At 39.3% G+C, this 23,317-nt stretch overlaps 1 protein-coding gene and 1 long non-coding RNA gene across 9 annotated transcripts in view; one reads left to right on the forward strand and one right to left on the reverse strand.

The window, feature by feature from the left end:
* The window catches only part of LOC310760349, a 37,140-nt gene extending 30,762 nt beyond the window's left edge, over nucleotides 1-6,378 (forward strand). Inside the window, exon 5 of the long non-coding RNA XR_014546906.1 lies at nucleotides 691-6,378. This is a non-coding gene — a long non-coding RNA (uncharacterized lncRNA). The remainder of the gene's footprint in view (nucleotides 1-690) is intronic.
* Nucleotides 1-23,317, reverse strand: part of CEP85L (centrosomal protein 85L) — a 98,594-nt gene that overhangs the window by 13,456 nt on the left and 61,821 nt on the right. For 4 of the 8 annotated variants that reach the window (XM_083608527.1, XM_083608530.1, XM_083608529.1 and 1 more), the window contains 7 exons: nucleotides 16,118-16,239; nucleotides 9,556-9,673; nucleotides 8,441-8,623; nucleotides 6,727-6,879; nucleotides 4,910-5,064; nucleotides 2,670-2,787; nucleotides 1,998-2,048 (listed from right to left, as the gene is read on the reverse strand). In XM_083608527.1, the coding sequence (XP_083464653.1) occupies nucleotides 1,998-2,048; nucleotides 2,670-2,787; nucleotides 4,910-5,064; nucleotides 6,727-6,879; nucleotides 8,441-8,623; nucleotides 9,556-9,673; nucleotides 16,118-16,239 (900 nt within the window). The remainder of the gene's footprint in view (nucleotides 1-1,997; nucleotides 2,049-2,669; nucleotides 2,788-4,909; nucleotides 5,065-6,726; nucleotides 6,880-8,440; nucleotides 8,624-9,555; nucleotides 9,674-16,117; nucleotides 16,240-23,317) is intronic. The other 4 variants (XM_083608528.1, XM_083608532.1, XM_083608534.1 and 1 more) reach the window with 1 other exon arrangement.

The raw sequence follows: 23,317 nt of genomic DNA on the forward strand, positions 1-23,317 counted from the left end.
TTGCTAAGGAGTGCAAACCCATGCCTCAGCAGAGCAGTTTAAAGAAGCCAAGAAATGAACAAGTTGTATCAGCTGTTGATGCAGCTTGCTCCTCCCTCTGCAGTATGAGGGGTAGAGTGTGATGGTGGTACCTGGCAGCAGAGGGACTCAGGAGCAGTGGCAGTTTCACCTGCGATATACTGCCAGATAAAGCTGCCATCGTGCTCTGCCCCTCTTACCAGTCCTGGGTGATATGTCATCCAGGCCTAGTCTCCTGTCAGTGTGCATGTTTCAGCTGTGCAAAGGAGCCATTTTCACAATAAATTCAACCTGAGATTATTTCCAGATGAGTTGAACCTCTGAAATAATCCAAAGAAATGACACCCAAACAATTGTTCAAGGAAATTTAGTGTTTGTGTAATTTCTGAATAAATCTTTTACTGTTTTGGGACATGGTCAATCACCAGACAGCTTCTCTACGTTGGTTTTTTCTTATCAATTTTAAAAGTAATATTTCTAACATTCCTTGTTGCATTTTATAATGCTTCCATTAAACAGTTTGTAGATTATTAATTAAAGACCTGCTCACATATGTTATCGTTTGGTTTAAAAAATCACTTGTCTCATCAAAACTTGATCATACTAATATATTTTGCATGCCTGCCTGTCTTGTCTGAAGGTTTATCCACACTTTGCCTTTATTATTTATAGAATTTGTATGCCACCCTATACCCAGAGGTCTCAGGGGGGTTCACAGAACAAGATCAACATAACACAATCAAAATGAAACAACAACCCAGTAACACCCCCCTTATTATTTTGTTCAGTTTGTAGTGTTCATACATAATTTTTGTGCTGATGTTATGATTGCTAGAAGCTCCCTTGATGGTCTTCTGGTATGAATAAGGGGGAAAGGGGTGTATTGCTTCTGCTGCCTCAGCTTGTTTTGACAGCTGGATGAGGGCAGCAGGCCCATGGGCTCCAGTGGTGAAGAAATACTTCCTATGTGCACATGATTCTGCCTGCGTTTTAAAGGTGGCTGAAACAAGTAAGTGCCAGACAGGCCTGGGCAATGTATCACCCAGGACCGGTATGAGGGCCAGACAGCAATGACTGTTCACTCAGCGATATATCGCGGGTGAAACAGCAGCTGCTCCCGATTCCCCCTGCCTCCAGAGAGACTCCGGAGCGACTGCTGTTTCACCTGCAATATACCGCTGGGTGAAACAGCCCTCTGGCTCCCATACCACCAGCAGACGGCTTCTTTAAACTGCTCTACTCAGTTGAGCAAGTTAACAAAGCCCCACAGGGGCTTGAATAGCTGAGAAGCGGGCAATTGAAGGCAGCCTGCTTCTCAGCTGATCAACCCCCCCCCCCCACCTCTCACAGGCAGCTGCCAAGGTGGTGGCCTCATCCACTGCTGCCTTCGAATGGGACAGATAGGTAACCCACCTGTGCGAAAGCAGAGGGAACCCTGAGAATGGGGCCTGAAAGGCACCGCTGTCCAGCTGCCTTTGCCCAGGAGGGTGGGCTGCATCTTTTCTCCTAGACCTGGGAGCCCACCCCTCTAGCTGCATTGGCTCTGGCCCCAGGATGAAACCACCTCAGCAGCGGTGGTGACAGTTTCACTCCAGTGCCTCGCAGAGCTGGGGCCAATGCAGCTTATTCCACCCTTTCAACATCACAGTGTATCACCAAATTGCAGTGTTGAAAACCTAACATTCCCTAGCCCTAGACTTCAGCTTTAATTCTTGTCATGCATTTCTTCTTCCCTCCATTATGTTTATGTGAAGGTTGTGGCATCATTCAAGTATTCAGAGCATTTATATGAAGCCATTCTGTCTTGAGAACCCAAAGCAGATTACAAATAAAAGCACAACTACCATTAAACAGTGCAATATTGTAGATTAACTGCTGTTTCATAAAGCTCCTAAGGCCAACCCTTCTTTTCATGGAGCGAATGCATCTTCATCAATAGTAAGGCTAAGGTTAAACGCCTTAAAAACACAATTCATTACCTGAATCTCTAAAGTCATCTCGGCAATCTGATTCTGTTGATTGTCTATGACCTGTTAGGAGAAGAACACACAAAAAGGCTCTTTGTATCTCTGATGTATCTGTCAAATTTTTGTGAGGTCAAGGTATCTAATTTGTTGTAAGCTTGGGAATGGACGCAAAGGACTTGCACTGCTATAAAAAACACAACAACTTAGGATGCTGCGAGATCAGGAATGAAATTAGTAACAAGAAAAGCCTTATGATGCTGTGGGGGCAGTTATGGGGTAGGGGGAAAACGTGCTCAGAAATGGTTGGAAAGTGGTGGAGACAGAGGGTGTCTTGGTCTACCCTGCCTAAGTGCACAACTGCTTAGTGGGGGCAAGTAGTCAATCAGCAACTGCATAATTACATGTGCTTGACCTCAACTGCAACCTCCCACCCCCTGGGTGTGGACAGTACGGAGCTAGATGGGCCAATGGTCTGACTCTCTACATTACTATTTCTGGGGATATTTTATCCTCCCATCTTTACTGCCACCCAGTGGCACCTGCCATTACTTCACTGGCTGCTGTTGGAAACATATATTGGGGTAGGGAGACACAACAATAGGTTGACAATATAGTAACAGCAAACATCAATAGCAAAAAGAACTCTTCAGACACAGGTAGATCATCCTAGTTTAATGAATGTACCTTGCTAGCTTTCTCATTTTTCTCTTTGAGACTTTCGTTTTCACTCTGAAGCTGTTTTGTGTCCAACATAGGAAGGCGGACACCATCTTCCAGGCATTTTTCTACCTTCTGTTGCAGGCTGTAGTTTGGATTTGAAAAGGCAAAAAGAAAAGCAGAAATTGCATACCAAAACTCCAGAGTCAAATCCTGTGCAGGAAATAAGTTAAGCTCTGCAAAAGTGAAAGATTCCGTACACAGATTCATTCTTGGAGATGTTTTATGGTTAATGCATGCTATTGGAGTGGGTTTGCACATTTATGTTGACAGGTTCATTTTAAGAAATGATCCTGTAGACAGCCAATTCTTCCTCTGAGAGTGCCATCAGAACCTACAGCCCTTTATAGCAGGGATGGTACCCTCCAGATGCTGTTGCGACTGCAACGTCTAGCATTCCTGACTACTTATGCTGGTTGAGGCTGGTGGGAATTGGAGTCCAAAACCTTCTAGAGGGCACTACGTTGGCTGCCTCAGTGTTACAAGAGATTAACTAGAATTGCATAATAACTTGGTGGATATCTGAAATCAGGCTTCCAGATGACTAGCTGCCTGGGGTCAGCAGAAATTTCCCCAATCTCTGGTTACGCAGAGTCCTGGGTAACCTACCCCTGTCAACAACACTCAAATGCCCCAGCACAGGGAAGAATCACACTTCTGCTTCCCTCCGCCTCATCTTTCAAAAATGAAAACACGAATGATGACAATGACAATTGTTGTTTAAATTTAGAAACAAGACTCTGCTTCAAATATTTATAGACTTTCAGGAGACTGCAAAGCCACCCTGGTGGATTACACACTCACAAATGCAATAGGTACCAGATGTAAGATGGAAACAATGCACCCAGTGATCTGGCTAACTGTCCCAAATACCTAACCTTTCATCATTTGAACAAAGCTTTTGTGGCATGCACTTTAAAGCAACGCAGGGTCATGTCACATGTTTCAGACTGCTGGAAATTAAATTCTAAAATGGCTTCCATTACCTTTATTGCATAATTTCAAATGAGTGCTCCTTTAGCTTTTGCTTTTTAAAAGCCTTTTATAAAACAATATATTCTAAATACAACAATTCTAAATAAATTAGTCTGTGCTGTAGTGACATTCTCTCATTTTAACATTCATCTCGAATTGTTTTCCTGCTTTCTGTTTCTTTGTAACTACAAATCCATTGTGGAACAGTTGCAGCTATTAAGGCAGATCAGAGACAGTAATATATACAAAGCCATTCAAGGAGTTAACAACTAAGTAAGAATTTGATCCCCAAGGCAAAACTAACTTACAGTAACCAGACTGCACTCTTTCTACCCATCAACCAGAATGGAATGTTCATTCCTTTGATTTCGCATTCACCAACCAAGTGGTCAGTGGGTTAATGCTTGTCATGGTGTCTCTGCCCTACTGATGCTAACTGGGGAAACATATGGCACAAATGACACCTGAATGCTCCTCTGGAACTTGTTATGGTAAGTAGGAATGTTTCCATTGTACCATTAACTTTAGGCAGATGCCCTGCAACTTTCTAGCCAGAATATGTCAGCTGTAGGGACTGTTCATTCGGGAAACTGCAAATGTGGTTGCTTGGTGTGATTCCCCTTAACCAGGAAACAGCAAGGGATGTTTGTGTGCTCCTAAGCTACTGTGCAGACAAGTCCCCCTTATTTCCTCTTGTTTGTAGTTCAAACAGCAAAACTAGACTTTGAATTTACACGACAGCTTTGACATGCCTAAAATTAAGATATAAGTGGTGGCAGGAATAGTACCTGAAGAATTTCTAATACCTTCAACAAGATTTCTGCGACCAGATGGCATCTTTCTATGAGATTGATTTGGTCCACAAGTGAACAGTTCAAGGTCCCTACTCTAGACAAGTACATCATTAGTTAGCAGACCTCACTCCTCAGCAACCAGACAGGCTTTCTGTTACATCCTTCTCAGCTCAACCTCATATTTCTCATTTTCAACCCTCTTTCCCTAAAAGCAGCAATTCAACATTGCCCACGTATTAAAAATGATATTGCTGTAGTCTGACACATCTCAGTTGTGCTTTGCAACATACTGCATCATTGCCTTCTGTGTAGTGCAGTCTGGCGTTTGACATTACAACAGAGTTCGCGTGAATCTGTTCACCAAAACTGAACTGACGCAGAAGGGAATAGAAAGATCCTAGAGAGTCATAAACGACAGATCAAGTTAATTATTCATACCTCTGCACTGCTGTTACCAATTCTTTTTCTTTCTTCTTTTGACAAACTAGCTGCAATTCTTGTTCTTTACACTGTGTTTTGGACTCTTCTAGAGCCTTTTCGAGCTCAGCCAAAGTAGCTTTCAGCTGCTTGTTCTTTTCTTCAAGAACTTGAAGCTAGAGAGAAGGCAAAATATTTTTTATATAGAAGCAAATATAAATATTTTTATATAGAAGCATGTTTACTGTAGATCAAATAACCAACAAAGTGGTGGTGGTGTTGTTAATTTATTCATACAATGCTTTCGAACACAGTAATACAATACTGGGTTAATAGAACAGAATATAACTGAACTTCCTGATGTGTATAACAAGACACTGAATTGTCAGGTGCTTTGTAACCATATGTTGCTCTTCAGTGGCAAGTATTATAATAGGCAATGGGGTGCATTTTGTTTCTATGTGGATGGATATTCCACTGATGTATGATTCGAAGTACAGTAGATGCTTAGACACGTTTATCAGAGTATTTTTCATCCAGACCCACTGATGATTGGAGGATTTAATTTTTTAAAATCATATGCATAAGCCCTGATATAAACAAGACTTAAATACTACATAATCTGAATCCAGCTTTACAATATTTTATTGGCAACTCAAAGTGTTGTTTGAGTTGTATTTCCTCCTCCTTCCTCCTTTCATTCAAGACTGTATTTTTTTGTTATTTTAAAATGATCCGTGTACTATGATACATTGAGTTATATTTGCAGTTCTTTTGATGTGTCTGACTTTTTTATTGCATCTCAGTGCTAAATGATCATGAACTATTTCTTTTCCTATTTCTTGTCATATGGTATTCTTTAACATGCTTCAAGAATCATATTGTTTGCAAATTGGAGATTTCACAAAGGGTAGGGTGGGGGGAGAGACTGGGGCAAAGAGCAATGTTTCCAGGACCTCTGAAGGTCATGGATCAATCACACTTTACCATTCTCAGGAGGTTTGCTTCGAGAAGCAGAAACAAACAAAAAGGGAGTCAAAGCTTCAACATGGTGTTAGAAATGGAACAGTTTAAAATTTATTAGAAAATGGAACATTGTCAATGTGTTTCGGAATATAACTTTATTCAGGAGCAAAACCATTTAGAAATTGTATTCCACATATTGTAGTCATTTGTTCAAAACAGGTTTCATCAAAATAGGAGGGAATAGATCAAAATGCAGCAGGCACACTGAACTTTCAATAAATGGTTCCACTTTAAGCATGTTTCTGAAGCTTCATCTCCCTTTTTTTGTTTCCAGGGTGTTCCTTTTTTGGGCTCTCGTTTTATAAAACATCTGCAATCATGGATCAAACCAACAGTCTCCTTGAATTTATTAATTACATTGCATTTTGATTTTTTTTAAATTATGCATAACAAAGGCTCTCACTTCTGCTGACTTTTCTTAGATATGTGTCTGATGATGATGATTATAAAAAAATCTTAATGTATTACTATGCCAGTCAAGAACAAAAGAAACCAGATACTGTTTTTCATAATTATTTGTTCTCTTCCTTAACAGAAAAGGAACAGAATATAGATGAAGAGCTACAAATTTAACCTTCGAGTTCTGGCAACTGCAAATTTCTTATTAAATCATTGAGCACAATTCACTAGAACATTATGAGATCTGTGTAGGAGCTTTGGGGCAGCACTCAATCACTTCTACAGGGCTTATGCAGAGATGTTACAGGCGGTCATGACCTTTTAATGTTTACCCAAGGACATTGTGAGCAAGTATTATGTTCTGCAATTCATAATACGCATTTAGCAAAAGCTCTAGGTGAAACACAAATTACCTGTTTACTTTGACTTTCAACATCATCCAGTGTTGGCAGGTCAGCCAGGTACTTTTCAAGAGTTTCAATTCTTCTCTGTTTCTCTTTGTTTTGCTCTGATTCTTTTTGGCATTTCTTTTTCAGGCTGCTTATGTACCTGTCTCTAGTTTTGAGCTAAAAAGAGAGTAATATTGCATCTCATTCTTTGAGGTCGGAATCAAATATGCACAAGGTAATTTGAAAGATTTCTTTGATACTTAAAACTCAGCAGATTCTGAAAGTTATTTTCTCAGCAGGGAGTAGAACTGTTTTTATTTAAAAGATAAATGGATTGTTATAGGTCATTTATCTTTTTAAAAGCTAAGAGCTCTTGCTGACTATTTCCATAGCTAAACATTTATTTACTGTTTAAAAGTAGTTAGATGTGTGTTTATCTAAAGATGCTTTTCCTTTATTTAAACCAGCAGTTCGGAAACCACAAAACATATATATAAACACAAGTGATTGGTTTGCTTTTTTCTTTGTTCCAAAATAGAGCAATTAAAAATTTTGCTTCTGTGATTGTATGGATTTGAGCTTTAGACCCGTGGGCAGTTTCACACATAATCCCTACCAGTATCTTGTACATACAGCAGTCAACCACATTTTTTTGTGCCCACCCCCCCCCCCATATGTGGAAATGTGAGCAAGAGCCTCTGTGAGAAAATGTCTACAGGATAAGGAAGCCCTGCTCATGTTAATCGTTTGCTACTGCAAAAGTCTTGTAGACTTTTGGTTACTACTCACTATGAGAGTTTGAAACTTGCTTCCATATTCTGTAGCTTGTATCATATTATATAAGCAAGGCCGCATGTGAAATATCCATGCTAGGCATGGCCTTTGAATGCATACACAAATACCTTTCCAGGAGTGAGGTTCAGCCAGGAATAGAAGTGAGAGGATAAATAAGGAGGAACTAAGGAATTATAATGGTCACTAATGAGGCTCACAAACTTCTCCAAAATATGTCCTATGGGCCTATTTCTTGGATGTATGACTGCCATAGATATAAGAAAAGTTTCAAATCCATACTCCTAATCCAAACAGCACATGATCCAAAACTAACATCCGTCAGAAGATTTCGTAATAGCTGGTTTTTTAAAGTTTTTGTTTCTTTAAGTTGGTTTTTTGGGGGGAGGGGTTGTGCCTTACATAACTCCTTTTCTTCCACAGCTTGGGAGAACAACATTAGCAATTATTTGCTTCATTTTCATAATGTGCAGAACTGATCTAGTCTTGGTTCCAAAGGCTGTTGCATTAGCTGCCATTTTGGCTTTTTTAATTGTAGTGTGGTCATGAAAGAGGCTCCAATAGATAAGGTGAAATGCACTACAATTGGCACTGCTCTAAAATCTCTCAAATTGTACTTTTCCTCAGTCTCTATGATTTCTGTGCTCTAACAATTCAAAAACTAAGAGCAATTGTAACACTGGAGGGATTAAGGTGCAAGTAAATTAAATACACACATTCACCCTGTCCCATCCTCCAAGATAATGCAGTGCAGCTCCAGTAAAAAAAAAGTTTCCCCTCCAGAGGAATAAAGCTGTATAAAATGGTAGTATCAGCCCTGTGAGTCATATAGAAAAAAAGATGCTATGGATCATTCTGAAGCCTTAAGTACAGCCAACTTGTCTGAGAAATATATGTTCTTGTTTCAGCAATAAAACCATTTGGGAAAAGTCAATGCAAGACCCACCTTTTCTTCCATCTTCTTTTTATCTTCATTGGATTTGTTTGCCATTTGTTTGAGAAACTCACTGAGTTGTAGCTCCTTACTCTGCACTGCTGCAAGCTTTCGTTCCAGCTCGTCCCTTTCACAGTGGGCCACAGATCTCTCTGCAAATTGAGCCTGCATCGCTGTGCTCTCATACTGAGGCTGCTTTGAAGAAGGAAAGGAAGGAATGGGAACAGATGAGAAGATGCTGTTCTAAACCTTTCACCTGGATCAGAGTGGCCAACTCAGCAAGAGTACAACATATTGAATGCTATATTGTTTTAAGTAATGAACGTACAGAAGTGGACAACAAAGAACCTATTGTTTGTAATATTGAGCTATAGCACACATCCAGTTTCCAGCTGATATCCCAGCATATTATTTGTATTTTGTGGTATTTTATGTTATGTTGTACTTGCATATTTTGTTGTATAGTGCACTGATATTTTATGTAGGGGACGGGGTCTATAAGTAGTTTTACAAATAAAAAAATATGCATCTGAGCATGAAACAAAAATGAAAATGAGTTTGGCAGTTCATTTTTATGCAATTCAACATGTACAACGAACCATGTCAGGTCAACTCCCTCCCACCTTTAGTCCTCCCCTCCAAACACAAAACTTAACCTTATGGGGGGGGGATTGTGCTCAGGCCTAATCTAGTCAAAAAGGTTATCCAATGGCAAAATTGTTCATCAACAATAAAACCTCTAACCTACATTCTGAAATAGTACAGCTGCTCAGATTCTTTCATGATGCAACACAAATAATTATTTCATTAATATGTATCTCTTCACTTTTGTATCTGAGGTGTTTTAAATTCCAAGCTTATAAAATGTAACGAGATACTAGTTTTGAAATGCAAGGGGGTAGTAACAACACATGCACTGAATTGATTTTAAACTATTATCAATATATAAGAACTGCTCCAATACGGTTATGTATTTAACCATAATTTGATTTGTCTGGAAGGCAAAACCTTTTTTGCATTTCTCCAAATGTAATACAAGTTACTATGAGATGAGTCTGGGCTTGCCCTTCATAATAACAGATGTGTGCAGACTATCCTGATGATTTAAAAATAATAATAATTCGTACCTGGAAACTACTCATGTAAGGGTCTTCACAATTCACAATATGCCCGAGCCTTGCTTGCTGAGCTCGGAGTTCATTCTCCCTTATTTTCTGATATAAAAGGTTAATTTGCTGGTTCTGCCTGTAATTCATAAGAGAAAGAACAGAAACAAAGAAAGAACGCATGAAACTTGAATCATGCTTCCCAGTATTTCCATTTTCACCCTCTTGTCGATTCATCTCAAAGTTGTTCCACAACTTTGTATTAACTATGGAAGTGAAACTGCCATGAGCAGATCAACATTCTGGTATGAGTACATTAGCTCTAGTGTGGCTATAGAAGATTCCTGCCTGTGGGGACCTCCTGATTCCCTTCAGTGCATTTGGCAGCTCTTTGTGAACTGAAGCAGATCACTTGCAGCTCCTCCTAAGGTGAATGGAGGCCTTGTATGCCTTCACAGTGCTATCAGAACTCTAAATTGAAGACTTGGGACTATATGTCACTTTTGTTAAAATATGATGGACTGTATACAATCGGCGTCCATATGCCAATAGAAAACTGTTTGATTCAGTGAAGGCTTCAACCATCCCCTGTAATATGCAATGGCTCAATATACCTGACTATTCCATTTTGTTATAGGTGAATTCAATGCAATATTTGCATAACCAGCTGTTACTTGCACATATTAACTTAACTATACTGAAAGTTGCTTGCAAAAAAATAGAACAAAAATGTTTCATTTATTTCGTATGCAATTATATTTCACAGTATTAATTCTCACAGTAAATCTAACATGAGCTTTAAAAAGTTGTCAAAGTATTCAGAAAGGATGCCAAAATGAACTGCAAAAACATTCCCTACCATACATATAATCCTATAAATCTCTGGAGTTATCTGACAATAAAAGGCCTTGTGCCACGTACATTTCATTGCTGATAATGTTGTATGGTTGCTTTAATCCTTTGTTACTCCAACAGCTGTTGCTATTAATCCACTGTATAACCACACAATGATAGGGCTTTGCTTTTAAAAAAAGATAGCATGGTGATCTCACAAGCCTAGTCAGAGTGCAGCAATGGAAACTATATACTCGGCTGTCTGCCAGTCTGCAGGTAATTCTAACATTTTCCAATACATTCCAGATAGTAAGACCTCAAGTCTCTGCTATGTAGTGATCTGAGTCTACATACAAAAGTGGAATCCTTATTTTGCAACATTCAAACCAATAATTTCTCTCTCTCCAACATTTGCAGTATTTCCCCTCTCTTTTTGTCTTACATTCTTCCAATTATCAGCTTCTATTTTTCCACCCTAATGGTACCTCCAGTTTTCCACCTCTTCATTTGATCATTCTCCCATTTAACCCTCCATACCCCTTATAGAGTAGAAATTACTTCTTACACAACCCATCTTTTTTGAATTATATGCTATATTGAACTCATATGCTCCATAGATGGGAAGCCTTCTCTAAATAGTTGGTCACAACAGCATGGGTGCAATTGTGAACTTTCAAAATGCTTGGTTGGGTATCACTGGTCTGAATGTTTACTGGGTCATTTGATTCTCTTTCCTTTCTTCAGACATGTGTGTAAGGTGGCAACAACCAATCTCTGTAACGATTAAACTAAAAACAGTTAGCTTTTGTGCCCCATAATATAGTCTCATCACCAAAAGTTATACTTGACTCCTGCCAATAGTATCCACACTTTGAGTAATATTTGTATCTGACAAAGTTGCAGATTTAATGAAACCAATGAGCCTTAAAAGATAAAGGTAAAGGGACCCCTGACCATAGGTCCAGTCGTGGGCGACTCTGGGGTTGCGGCGCTCATCTCGCTTTATTGGCCGAGGGAGCCGGCGTACTGCTTCCAGGTCATGTGGCCAGCATGACTAAGCCGCTTCTGGTAAACCAGAGCAGCGCACGGAAACGCCGTTTACCTTCCCGCCGGAGCGGTACCTATTTATCTACTTGCACTTTGACATGCTTTCGAACTGCTAGGTTGGCAGGAGCAGGGACTGAGCAATGGGAGCTCACCCCGTCGCAGGGATTCGAACCGCCGACCTTCTGATCAGCAAGCCCTAGGCTCTGTGGTTTAACCCACAGCGCCACCTGCGTCCTTTCAATGAGCCTTAAGACCATGTATTTCAGTGGATCTGTTCTGAGTATGACTTAGATGCAGTCCTTTGCATCCAAATGCTTAGATTATACTTTTAAGTCAAGAAACATTTTTATAGTGTAAATAACAAGCCAAACTGAGAGGAAGAATTGCCCTTTTAGAAAATTAGTAATAACAGATAAATATATAGTTCTGTATTGAATCCATGTTTAATATTGTACTCTATATTGAATTTTTAAAATTGTAAGTTGTTTCAAGACTTTTCTGAACTTTTACTGAACGAGTGAGCTGAGAATATGTATTGTCATTGTGGTGTGTATTCTGTCCTCTTAAAAAACTATCTTTATTTTTCTTATCTGTATGAAAATTGACACTGAAAAATTAAACATTTAAAAATATTTAAATTGTAAAACCATTTGTCACATTGCCATATCTTTTTACCTATTCCAATTTTAGTAACCCACGGCATGGGATTTAATTTAACTTTTACATATTCTTTGTAAACCACTTATCAGTTTTATGTAAAATTAAGTGGTATACAAATTCTGCTAAATAAATAAAACACAGTACAATAAGCTTCAAAGGGACTCAGATTTTGTGAGACAAAGCAGTCACTCAGAAAAGCTCCCCATTTTTTAATTTGCTTTAGATATGCTTTAGATAACACTGTTCAAATGTTAGTGTAAAAACTAACATTCCCTCCGTATCCATAAACCCAAAAACTAAACAATTAAACATATGTTCAGTTCCTGTTTAGCTTCATTACCATTTTTAGAATTTCCAGTTTAGTTTCAGCTCAGACACAAACATTTTTTTAAAAAATGGTTCAGTAAAAGTTCAACTGTTTCGAATCTAATTTTGAGTCAGTTCAGAAACATTTTATATAGACATATGAATGTAGAACTTTTACAACTGCAGTGTAACTCCTGAAAAATAAATGCATGATAAAAGAAAGCATGTTTATACATGCAGTTTGCATGCACTAATGGCACATCTTCAAGAACTCAGCCAGCCATATTTGACAGCTATATGATCAGAATTAATTTTAGCCCCCACATAGTCTTTCTACATCAACTAGCACAGCAGGAATAGAAAACATAATTTTAGTTAATTTCAGGTATTTCAAGTAGATTGTCAAAAGTATTTCTTCACATAGCGTATAACAATCCTAAATATGGTGACGGCCATGACCTTACATGGCTTTTAAGGATACAGTTGGGACACCACAACAAAATGTTGTAGTGCATACCTGCTTTTCATGTGCTATTTGAGCCTGAGACGGCTGAAAAAAACAAACAAAAATAAGCAATATGTGTTTTAGTTCATTTGCAAAATGCATCTGTGTGTGTGTGTGTGCGCGCGCGTATATATATATATATATATATATATATATGAATGAAAGATACCTGCTTCTGAACAATTTTGCTGCCATCTGACCTGCAATTTAAATCAGACTTACTTCTGGGTAGGCATGTACAGAATTAAGTTATACCCAGCACAAGGTTCTAACCCTTGTAATGAAACAGTATTTTGTTCACGAGACCCCAAACCCCAAAAGTATCCATTTCAATGGTCAGGGAATTAGTTATTAGTTAACCACAGTTCTAATCGTGGCACTAAGCCAAGGATTCAGCAGCTGTTTCAGGATTTCAAACATCATTATGCCCTGTGGAATGAGATCTCTTCCCTCAAATCCTAAGCTTTGTATTTACCTTCCCTTAAAAGCCCTTTGAGTGTCCCTAAGCTGTTTAGAAAAGAACGTAGCAATTGTTGATGAGTGTGCTATTATTTTCAGAGAGTTATGTCATACATTTAGCATTTGGCATTTATTCACACTACCATTCTAGGCAATCCTTGCCAAACCGACACTGCCAGCCAGCACGAGCGTTGGAAATGCATAGCATGCAATGGCCAATCAAGGTCAGAACAATCCCAAGTGTTACAAGACAATAGTTGTAATGTGTGTATGCTTTCAATAGAGTGAAGCAGCAAATATACTACTTAAAACCATACAAGAATCCATTGCTCCCTCTAGTGTTAAAAATGAAGTCATTTGGTATTCAATATTTTTAACTAATCAAAAGAAGTCACATACAGCAGAATGAAACAAAACAAGAAATAGCCCTTCTCTAGCTTAGACAGAAGGGAGTAAAATGCTTACACATTTGTTAAATTCTGTCTGTCTGTCTTTTTCTTTCTTGATGCATTATAAAAACTGTAACTAGACTACCCCTAAAATAAAATGTAGTATTAATGTGAGCTCCATATTCTTAAAGGAGCTCACTCATCCATCAAAGAGTCATGAACCTATCTCTCTTTCACTGGACCAAAACACATGACCAGACCGGAGTGTTAAGAATTTTATTTTATTTTACTGACAGCATTCTTATACCACCCACTAATTGTTAATTCTCTGAGTAATGCATATGCTCAATTGCCACTCAGTCCCACCTATTTTGGCAGTTTCTGGGGTAATCATATTCCTTTACTATGTGACTCTTTATCGTTCCCATATTCTCAACATGCCAATCCAGCAGTATTAATTTGTGCTTCTTTTTTTGAATTTCTTTGAGGCAAGTGAGAAGGGGCTGGGGACCCCTATGCAAGCTCATAGCACTTCTGATCACACTTATTGTAGCTTGTCACATTACAATGAGTGCTATACAGGGCCACCACCCCCTTCCAAGGGACCATGAGGGGTTACAAAGGAAAAGGGACCCATTCCACTATAACATCTAAGTATAATTTGCAACTTGTTTGGCATCAGTATCAAACATTTTTTACACAAATTAAGTTAAAAGTCCACAAGGAGCTTAGTGAGCCTTTGATAAAACAACACTGTGCAATAGGCCTCACCCTATGACTTTAGCAATAGAAGTACACACAAAAATGGGAACTACCAAATGAAAAAAACTTTGAATTTGTTTCTGTTACCTAGAAAGAGCTCTCATGACATCTGTGAAAACCTTGATGAGATTAGGATCTGTTAAAGATGGGACTGCCATCAATTTTGAAAGCACAAATTGCAAGGATAACATATTCATGTCAAATATGCTAGATCAATCCTCTAGATCAGTGGTTTTCAATCAGTGTGCCGTTGCATCCTGGGGTACCTTGAATGATGGTTAGGGGTGCAGCAGGCAATACTGGCCTCTGTCCCTCCTTCCTTCCCTCCCTCCTCTCACGTCTCTGCCTCCCCAAGGCTTGCACAGCTGTTTACTGCAGCAGCCCTGGCTATAAGCTCTTTGGGGCAAGGGCAGCTCAGAGATCAGAGATGGCAGCAGCAGCTTCCTGGAGGACTCCCAAGGAGAGTGGAGAGGAGGCTAAACATTCAAAAGAGGTTGAGAGGCTGCCAGCTCTGTAGGCAAGGGGTAACATAACTGGGCTCCCGAGCCCCACAGGGTGCTGCAGAAAGAATGTAGTTGGTCAAGGGAGCTGTGGACTCAAAAAGGTTGAAAATCTCTGATCTAGATACATCAACTCTGCTGAGAGCCATAGAGCTGGAGAAGAATATTAAACAGGAAATGCTGTCAATATATCAAGATTTGATTACTTACTAGAAAATTAGAGGCTCTTGTATGGTACTGTATGGTATTCACAATTACTATATGGGGTTCCATGCACTTGAATGCAATACACAATATGTAACTGATTCATAATGTAAAAAACTTGAGACTCATTCCTAATTTTGCATCCTGCTCACACTGAAATCTGTAAACTCTAGCATGGGTGCACCTGTTAACTCTGTTTTGTCTGTTAGATTCCCAATTAAGCAATACTCCTGAGACAAATACAACGGTTTCATCAATTCTCCATGACTCAAGAATGCCATGAATCAATTGTGTTATGTGCTGAATTTTCTTTTACTAAGAGGGAATAGTGTTTCTCTTTCTCAACGCTATTCATTATTTATGAACTTCCATCAAGTTTCCTTCCCAAATTGTTCTTTTGTTATAATTAAAAGTCCACAAACATTTCAGCTTTCCCTCATATGGAAGGTACTCAAACCCCTGTCCCTTTCTCTACCATGTCTAGCTCTATGATATCTTTTTTGAAGTGTGATACCCAGAAGTTCTATATCTTAATACTTTGTATATGAAAGATCCCAAAGTCAATCCCTGGTATCTCAGTCAAACAAGACTGGCAGCAGTGCTTGGGAAAAGCAACCTTGGAGAACAGTCAGAGGCAAGACGAAGCAACCATCTCACAATAAAAGGCAGCTTTATAATTCCAGAACTATACCTGGTACCACTGATTAACATGATGATACCTGATGTTTTTTTCAATCCTTCTCCTGGTCATTTCTACTGTTCAGCTATTTATGAAATTGGATGTGAAACCCTTGTACTCATCTTTCATGTTTGTTGGGGGGGGGCACATAATCATTTTTGGAAATCAGTCTCTGGGACACTCAACCAATTTACAAGGCAACCTCCAAGCAACTAGAGGTAAGATAGCGTTTACTCACCGATCAATCACAATCTCTTTTTGCCTTAGCAATCCTTCTTTGATTTTCATCAGGGATTCCCAATTGTTGAAATCCTGAAAGCTTGCAGCTGGGTAACTCTGATGAGATGATCCACTCAGAACCTGGGAAGAAATGTGCAAAAGAATATTGTCAAAGAGCAGAAAAACAACACTTACTCACCCATTTATACATTTAAAAGTGCTTAGTTGAGAGAAATGTATGCTTAGAAAGCCTATTGGAAAGCGGTCCTTCCTTTGGTCTTCCTAGATGAAACAGAAACTTGGCAAACAGTAGTTTTGCCGTTTATAAAGTCTCCATCTGCAACATTTCCTTGCTTTGTTCTTTGATGTAAGTGAAAGCTAACTGAAGTCTCACATTGGCTTCTTTTTGTGTGATTTTTCACTGGTTTATTATCTGAGGGCACAAATAAAGCAACTTGCCTCATATCAGCTATGCCATTGACAGTCTGTGCTGCTTAGTAGGAGTCAGTGAAAGCAGATCTTGTAGTATAATGCCGGGGTGAGGCATAGTGTAAATGCACCAACAAGTCTGCTGGAATGACTCTGTGCACCCCTCCTTGTAAGCAGCCGCAACTCAGCTGCCAGGTGGTCAGGTAAGCACCTCCACTTCACCCCACAATCAGCTGCTGCATTATAGACACCATTAAAATAATGGCCTCATTCTTCAACTTTACTTTTATGGTGAGAGTGATTAAGAAAGTAAATCCTGATACTTCGTGAGGACATGAAGTTGCTATCTTTAGTTGCTATCTATTTCAAAAGAATATGGTTATGCAAAAAAGTGGCCTGTAAATTGGAATTACACCACAATCCTTATTCATACAGGTTTTACTATATACAAGTAGCACTTGCTTATCAGTAACTGGACAAGCCGCCACATGTTAAAAATTCCAAACCCTTATAAAACACATTTTAGTGGGAATTTTTGCTTTCAATCCAATAGGTACATATGCTTGGAAGAAATGCCACCCAGGAACAAAAGGAATGGCTTTAGGATATTAAGGGATTCAGTGAGTTTTAGATTAGTTTCTGTCCTAGGGTGAATAAAACAATATGGTTTTCTTTTAGCATATAAATGGGTATCTATTGCTTCTCATAAAATCAACTGATGGACTGCAAGAGTTCAAAAAACCCAAGATAAAATGCTATTACGAATATGTAAACATGTAGAAGTTTGCAGGGAGAGACAAGAACCCAAGAAGAAAACGGCTGGATCGGACCAATAGGCCATCTAGTTCCACATTTTGGGTGGGATTCACCTAAGGAGCCCCATCAATGGAAGTCCTGCTTGACTTCTGCTTGCCAGTGGGGCTTTCCTCCCTCTCCCCTCAATTGGATCTAGCAGGGTTGGGAGAATCCCCAGAACAGCATAGAAAGGGGGAGGAGATAGGAGATTGTTCCGTCTGGCAAGCTGAAATGCTTGTCCAGACAGAACATTCGTACTAATGCAGCCGAATTCACCACCTGTACTTGTGTTGTTTTTAAAGAAACTTTAGTGTTCAGACGTAATTGTTTTTGCGCCTTGTTCCAAAGCACACACTTGATTTTTCCATTACTTGCATCCAACTCTTCCACCCCTAGTGCTATAAATATACTTCCCTTGATACAGCCCAGAACAACAAATGCACTCTTGATTCATATAGAACACATGGTGTTGAATACACACAGCAGGTTCCTAAGCAGATTAAATTCTGTGTTACTGAAAGACAAGAGTACCTAGCATTCTTAAATATTGATGTTAAAATTCTAAAGGATCCAATCAACTCTTTATTTATTTTTAATTGTGAAGAATCTCTAAGAAGACAAGTGTTCAATTCTAAAAGTAAGCTCTTTGAAGATTGTAGCTGAACTGCTTTTTGAGTTTAGTATGACAGAAAAAAGCACAATAGAAGGTTTTTAAAAACATAAAATAAAATTACTTAAATCAGAACACTAGGCCAGTCTGTAAATCTGTAAATATGAAACTTCAAGTATTACTCTATACACAGGTAAGGCTTTGATATCTATCTGTGTCTTCAGCTTTGGTTTTCACATTTTAACCATGAAAGTGCACCATAGATAATCCAGAATATAACAAAGATAGCGAAGTATTTGGAACATACTTTATGCATAGTAAATTGGTGAAGGACAGAGCAATTGCCCTAGGAAAAGAAAAGTTAAAGAGATAATGAGAACCATTTTCAAGTATTGCCTTGCTCTGATAGCAACAAGCTGTTTCCACTGAAACCACTAAAATGGAGATGGAAAGCTGTTTTAGCAGTGGTTTCAATGGAAGCTGCCTGAAGCTATTGAAGAAGTTGCCCTCTCCTGTGGGGGAGGGGAAGGGGGGAGTGTGCCTTGCTCCAGCAAAGGAACAACCGGGAGCTCACTTTCCCAATTATCCTTTTGTGGCAACGTTGATATCTGCCCCACACCGGACAACACCTATAACATCAGCTATGGGGTGGGTGAGCATCTTTAGGGGAAATGGCCTGGTGGTCCAAGTCGGGCCTGCAGGCAAGATGTTCCCCACCCTTGATATAAAGGCATTCCAATTATTGAAAGAACAGCTTTAAAAAAGCAAGCAATGGTCTCATATTGCATCAACACAGATTTACCGTAGGTTGGCAAAGAGTGCAAGGTCCCTAAAAGAATGGTGAATTTAAATGAAGCCTTCCACTGCTGGGGACTGCAATAGGTGATCCTATTGCCCCTTTAAATTAGAGAGAGATCAATGAAATAGTGCATACTGGATGCACACACCTTTCTTTTAGACTCCACAGATTGTGCTTCCACTCAGTGGTGAAGCCTGTGTGCTATTACCACCCCCCCTAGCTTTTCCTCCTAATGCCACTTCCAGACAGCAGCTCTTTCACTGCCAGCATCCTAGTGAGGGCTTTGAAGCAACAGTGCTATGTTTTGTAGTATCATCATTGTGCCATCTACATGGATCTATGAGCCTACCTTTGACTTTCAGAGGTAACATGAACAGATTATGTGCACATGCCTCTAACTAAAGCACTCCAGCTGATAAAAGAAGCAACCTGGAAAATCGCTAAGTTCCATGCTGCCCATTTTGTGTATTAGATTTTGCACTTGGGAACTGATTTCTCGATACTAAACATATGTGTATTCAATTAACAAAAAAACCTTTTAGTTTAAGATGCTGTGTTAAGGGCTTCCCATGTTCATGCAAGTTCCAAAATACAAGGAAATTACAGCTGTTATGACAAAAAAATTTTTTTCCTTCCAGTAGCACCTTAAAGACCAACTAAGTTAGTTCTTGGTATGAGCTTTCGTGTGCATGCACACTTCTTCAGATATCTGAAGAAGTGTGCATGCACACGAAAGCTCATACCAAGAACTAACTTAGTTGGTCTTTAAGGTGCTACTGGAAGGAAAAAAAATTTTTTGTTTTGACTATGGCAGACCAACACGGCTACCTATCTGTAGCTGTTATGACCACACCCTGGAACACTACTGGAATGCTGGAAGCTACCATTCCATGTTACAAATACCCAACTAGCAGCCAATATCACTCATATAGAATGAAATATCACAGTCTTTGCCTCTATATAATGATAGAGAATTTAACAAACAGAACTGGCTATTTTAAGAGAAATGCAGAAAGCTAAATTAAACACTAGCAGTGTTTCCATCACGGGCTTCTAAAGGACACAATTTTAGTGTAAATTTGTCCACCGATTCCACAAACTGATGGAACGCTGTAAATAGCTAATAGAGGCACTTGTACCTTCATGTTTGTTCAGTGTTACATAGTTACCCATTCTGCTTCTACTTTCCAGGTTAAGCAGTTTTCCAAGAAATGCCCCCCGCCCTTCAGAAGAAGAGTCACTGTAATCCTAGCTAAACTACGAGAGGAAAAAAATACTATTTTTATCTCATTTGTGATTTATCTAATTCATCTTCTTTTATAACACCTCCTGGAGCTAGTACACTTCAGTGACAGAAGTGTCTCCAGCGGGGTGACTCATACTACATACCTATGGACCAGCTAAAAAACTTAACACATAATGTTAAAACAAATCGAAAAAAGAAAACAATTCCTTTAAGCCCTGCACCAAAGTCAGTAACACATTTGCCAGAAAGCCTTCCACTTATATTCTGGCCAATATTATGGACAACACTTCTAGGTGGCACTTCAGATGACGTTCAGAGCAAGTGTGTCTGGAATTTTCCAGAGATAACAGAAGGTCTGTCCTAAGTATAGAAGCACTTGTTTTAATAAGTGTTCATATTATCTTCCCATTACATTCGAATTCTCTAGTGATCTTTACAAACTATCACCTTCTTTGAAATGTGTTCAGCATGTTATACAGGAAAACACCACGATCAAGGGATCTTAACAGTAAACAAGAATGTATACGAATACTAATATTAGTAGTGATATAATAATCATCTGGTGTTAGCACTACTGTTAACTCAAAGATCAAGAAATGTCAACTGTTTTGGTTGACTGAAAACAAAAGAAATCTTTGGGTTGCCTGTGGCCTACATACATACAACATACAAATACACTTTAACGACAGCTCTTCTGTCAGTCTTCTATAAGAAGTACTGTGAACGTACATGCCAGTGACATTTTAATATGTACTCATGTGTAACGCAATGCCAAAGTGCAATGGAGGGCTTTCCAAGTGTTGCATGCACAAATTTAAAAAATTGACCTTAATAAAGATTCGGACTCCTTCAGATTTAGAAGTTACTTGTCGGCATCTGTTTTAGGAGACAATGGAAGAGTGCACCTTTCGAGGGTAAAGTCAAACCACTGGAGTTTTACAGCACCAGCTGTGGCTGTAGAGATATGGGGGAAACATGTTTTATTGCAGGTGGGGTGGATGAAGGCATCTGATTTTGCAGATGCACCATGGTGATTCTTCCCAGTAATCATTCCTCTGGGCACTGCTGTGAATACACAATCTGACTGTCATCAGGCACTGCGATAGTCTGCAGAGGATTCCCATAAGGCAGGGTTGATGTCAGCAGCATTCATGTCACATTTGCAGATAGCTTTGTGATGCAGACTTGGATCTGGCAACAGGCCTAGTGCCTGAAGCCATCACTCTGTAGAACATGTTCTTGGAAATCTTGCCAGCTTCCATTCTGTGGATATGACCAAGCCAGTGTAAATGTTGCTAAGGCATAAGGGTGAACATGCTGGGAATATGGGCTTGGGAGAAGACATCTTTGTCTGAGACTCTGTCCTGCCATGAGATGCCCAAAATCTTCCTAACACAGCACATATGGAAGGCATTGAGGAGTCGCTCCTGGTGGTTGTAAATTGCCCAGGATTCACTTTCATAAAACAGAATGCTCAACACACAAGCCTGGTAGACCAGATATTGGTATTGGATGTTAGCATCACACTCTTCCATACCTTTTTGGAGAGGCAAGCCATTGCAATAGCTGCCTAGCTGATACCCTTGTCCAGCTTAGCATTGATGAAAAGGTTGCTGGTACTGGTGGAGTCCAGTTTGACAAAATGGTCTACCACCTCAAGCAATAATAACAAAAATAAATAAATAAAATAAAAATAAAATAAAATAAAATAAAATAAAAATAAAAATAAAAATAAAAATAAAATAAATAAATAAAATAAAATAAAATAAAATAAAATAAAAAAATAAAATAAAATAAAATAAAATAAAATAAAATAATAATAATAATTGTACCCCAACCATCTGACTGGGTTGCCCCAGCCACTCTGGGTAGCATGTGGTCACCAATGCTGATGAGGTCAAAGGCCTTCATCAGGTCTATGAAGGTGGAGCACAAGGAGTATCTCTGCTCTTAGCATTTTTCCTGCAGCCAGCGCAGTGAGAAAATCAGGTCAACTGTTGACCTCTGAGCTCTAAACCCACATTGTGACAATACACCCTATTAGTGAGTAGCTGTAATCTGTTGAGATTTACACAGGTGAAAGCTTTCCCCACAGTACTTAGCAGGGAGATTTCATGATAGTTGATACAATAATGGTGGTCACAATTGTTCTTGTAGAGGTTTGCAATGCTGGAGTCACACATGTCTTGTGGTGCAGATCCCTGTTCCCAACAATGCAAGATGTGGCCATGGAGATGTGTCATGAGGAAGGAACTGAAGCTGGCTTTCAGCCCTTCTGTTGGGATTCTGTCCTGTCCTGGGGCTTCACCACATGCCTGAGAGTTGATGGCATTCTTCAACTCATCAATGGAGGGACATCTAGCACTTCCAAGAGAAGGGGAGAGCCTAGATGCTGTCAAATGCAGTTACTTAGAGAGCAGGATTCCATTATCTAACCAAAGTATGAAAAGGATACCCCCCAAAAACAAAAAAACCCCACATGTCTGCCATAAATTCAACATCAAAGAATCAAATAAAATGTAGCATTTTCTTGGATAGACAGGTAAACATAATGCAGTCTTGATTACAGATTAGGCATGTGGAGCACTATGACAATCAGATGAAGTGTTCCTTCAAGAACGCAGCAGGACTGGTAAGGAGCAAATGCACAAGGAGGAGGAGGACCCACCTGCTACCAATGTGACTATTACCGTCCGGAAAAGCAATCAACTTCTTAGGCTCTGTAACCGTTGTAATTGCAAGAAGGCCATGAAGAAAACGGAAAAATTGTCAAGTAATTTATTGTGGGGAATAAGTGAAAGGGCTTAACGATTTGGCTCTGTTCCAAAAAACCTAACCTCTACCACTTGACACCATGAAGGGTGCTTGATAGGACACTTGACTTTTAAAAGTCAGCAGCTTGATAAAGGCCATCTGAGGAAAACCTGTGTCTACCATCTTTACAGGAATTCAAAGGCTGCCTTGCATGAGTAGAAGTTGTGCTCATGAATGAAAATCCATGAAAATGTAACAGTGAGCATGAGAAAACATGTAACTAATTCAAAGACCCTTAAATGGCCAAAGTGGCTATGTCATCTACAGGTTTTCTAAAACTGGATGCCTGTAGAGTCTCTCATTTTACATGTGTGCATGTTTGTAGACATGGATGGGAACTCATTAAAATGCACTCCTCATTTAAATGTGTGAGAAGCAGTTATGGTCTAGATCAGTGGTGGTGAACTGTGACTTCCAGGTGTTGCTAGACTCCAACTCCACCAGCCCCAGCAGACCTGTGAAGTATGATGTGATTTGTTGGAGGGCTATGGGTTGGCCATCCCTGGTTTATATAGATTTTTCTTAT

This window comes from Podarcis filfolensis (assembly GCF_964270895.1).
Source record: "Podarcis filfolensis genome assembly, chromosome: 3".
NCBI lineage: Eukaryota > Metazoa > Chordata > Lepidosauria > Squamata > Lacertidae > Podarcis > Podarcis filfolensis.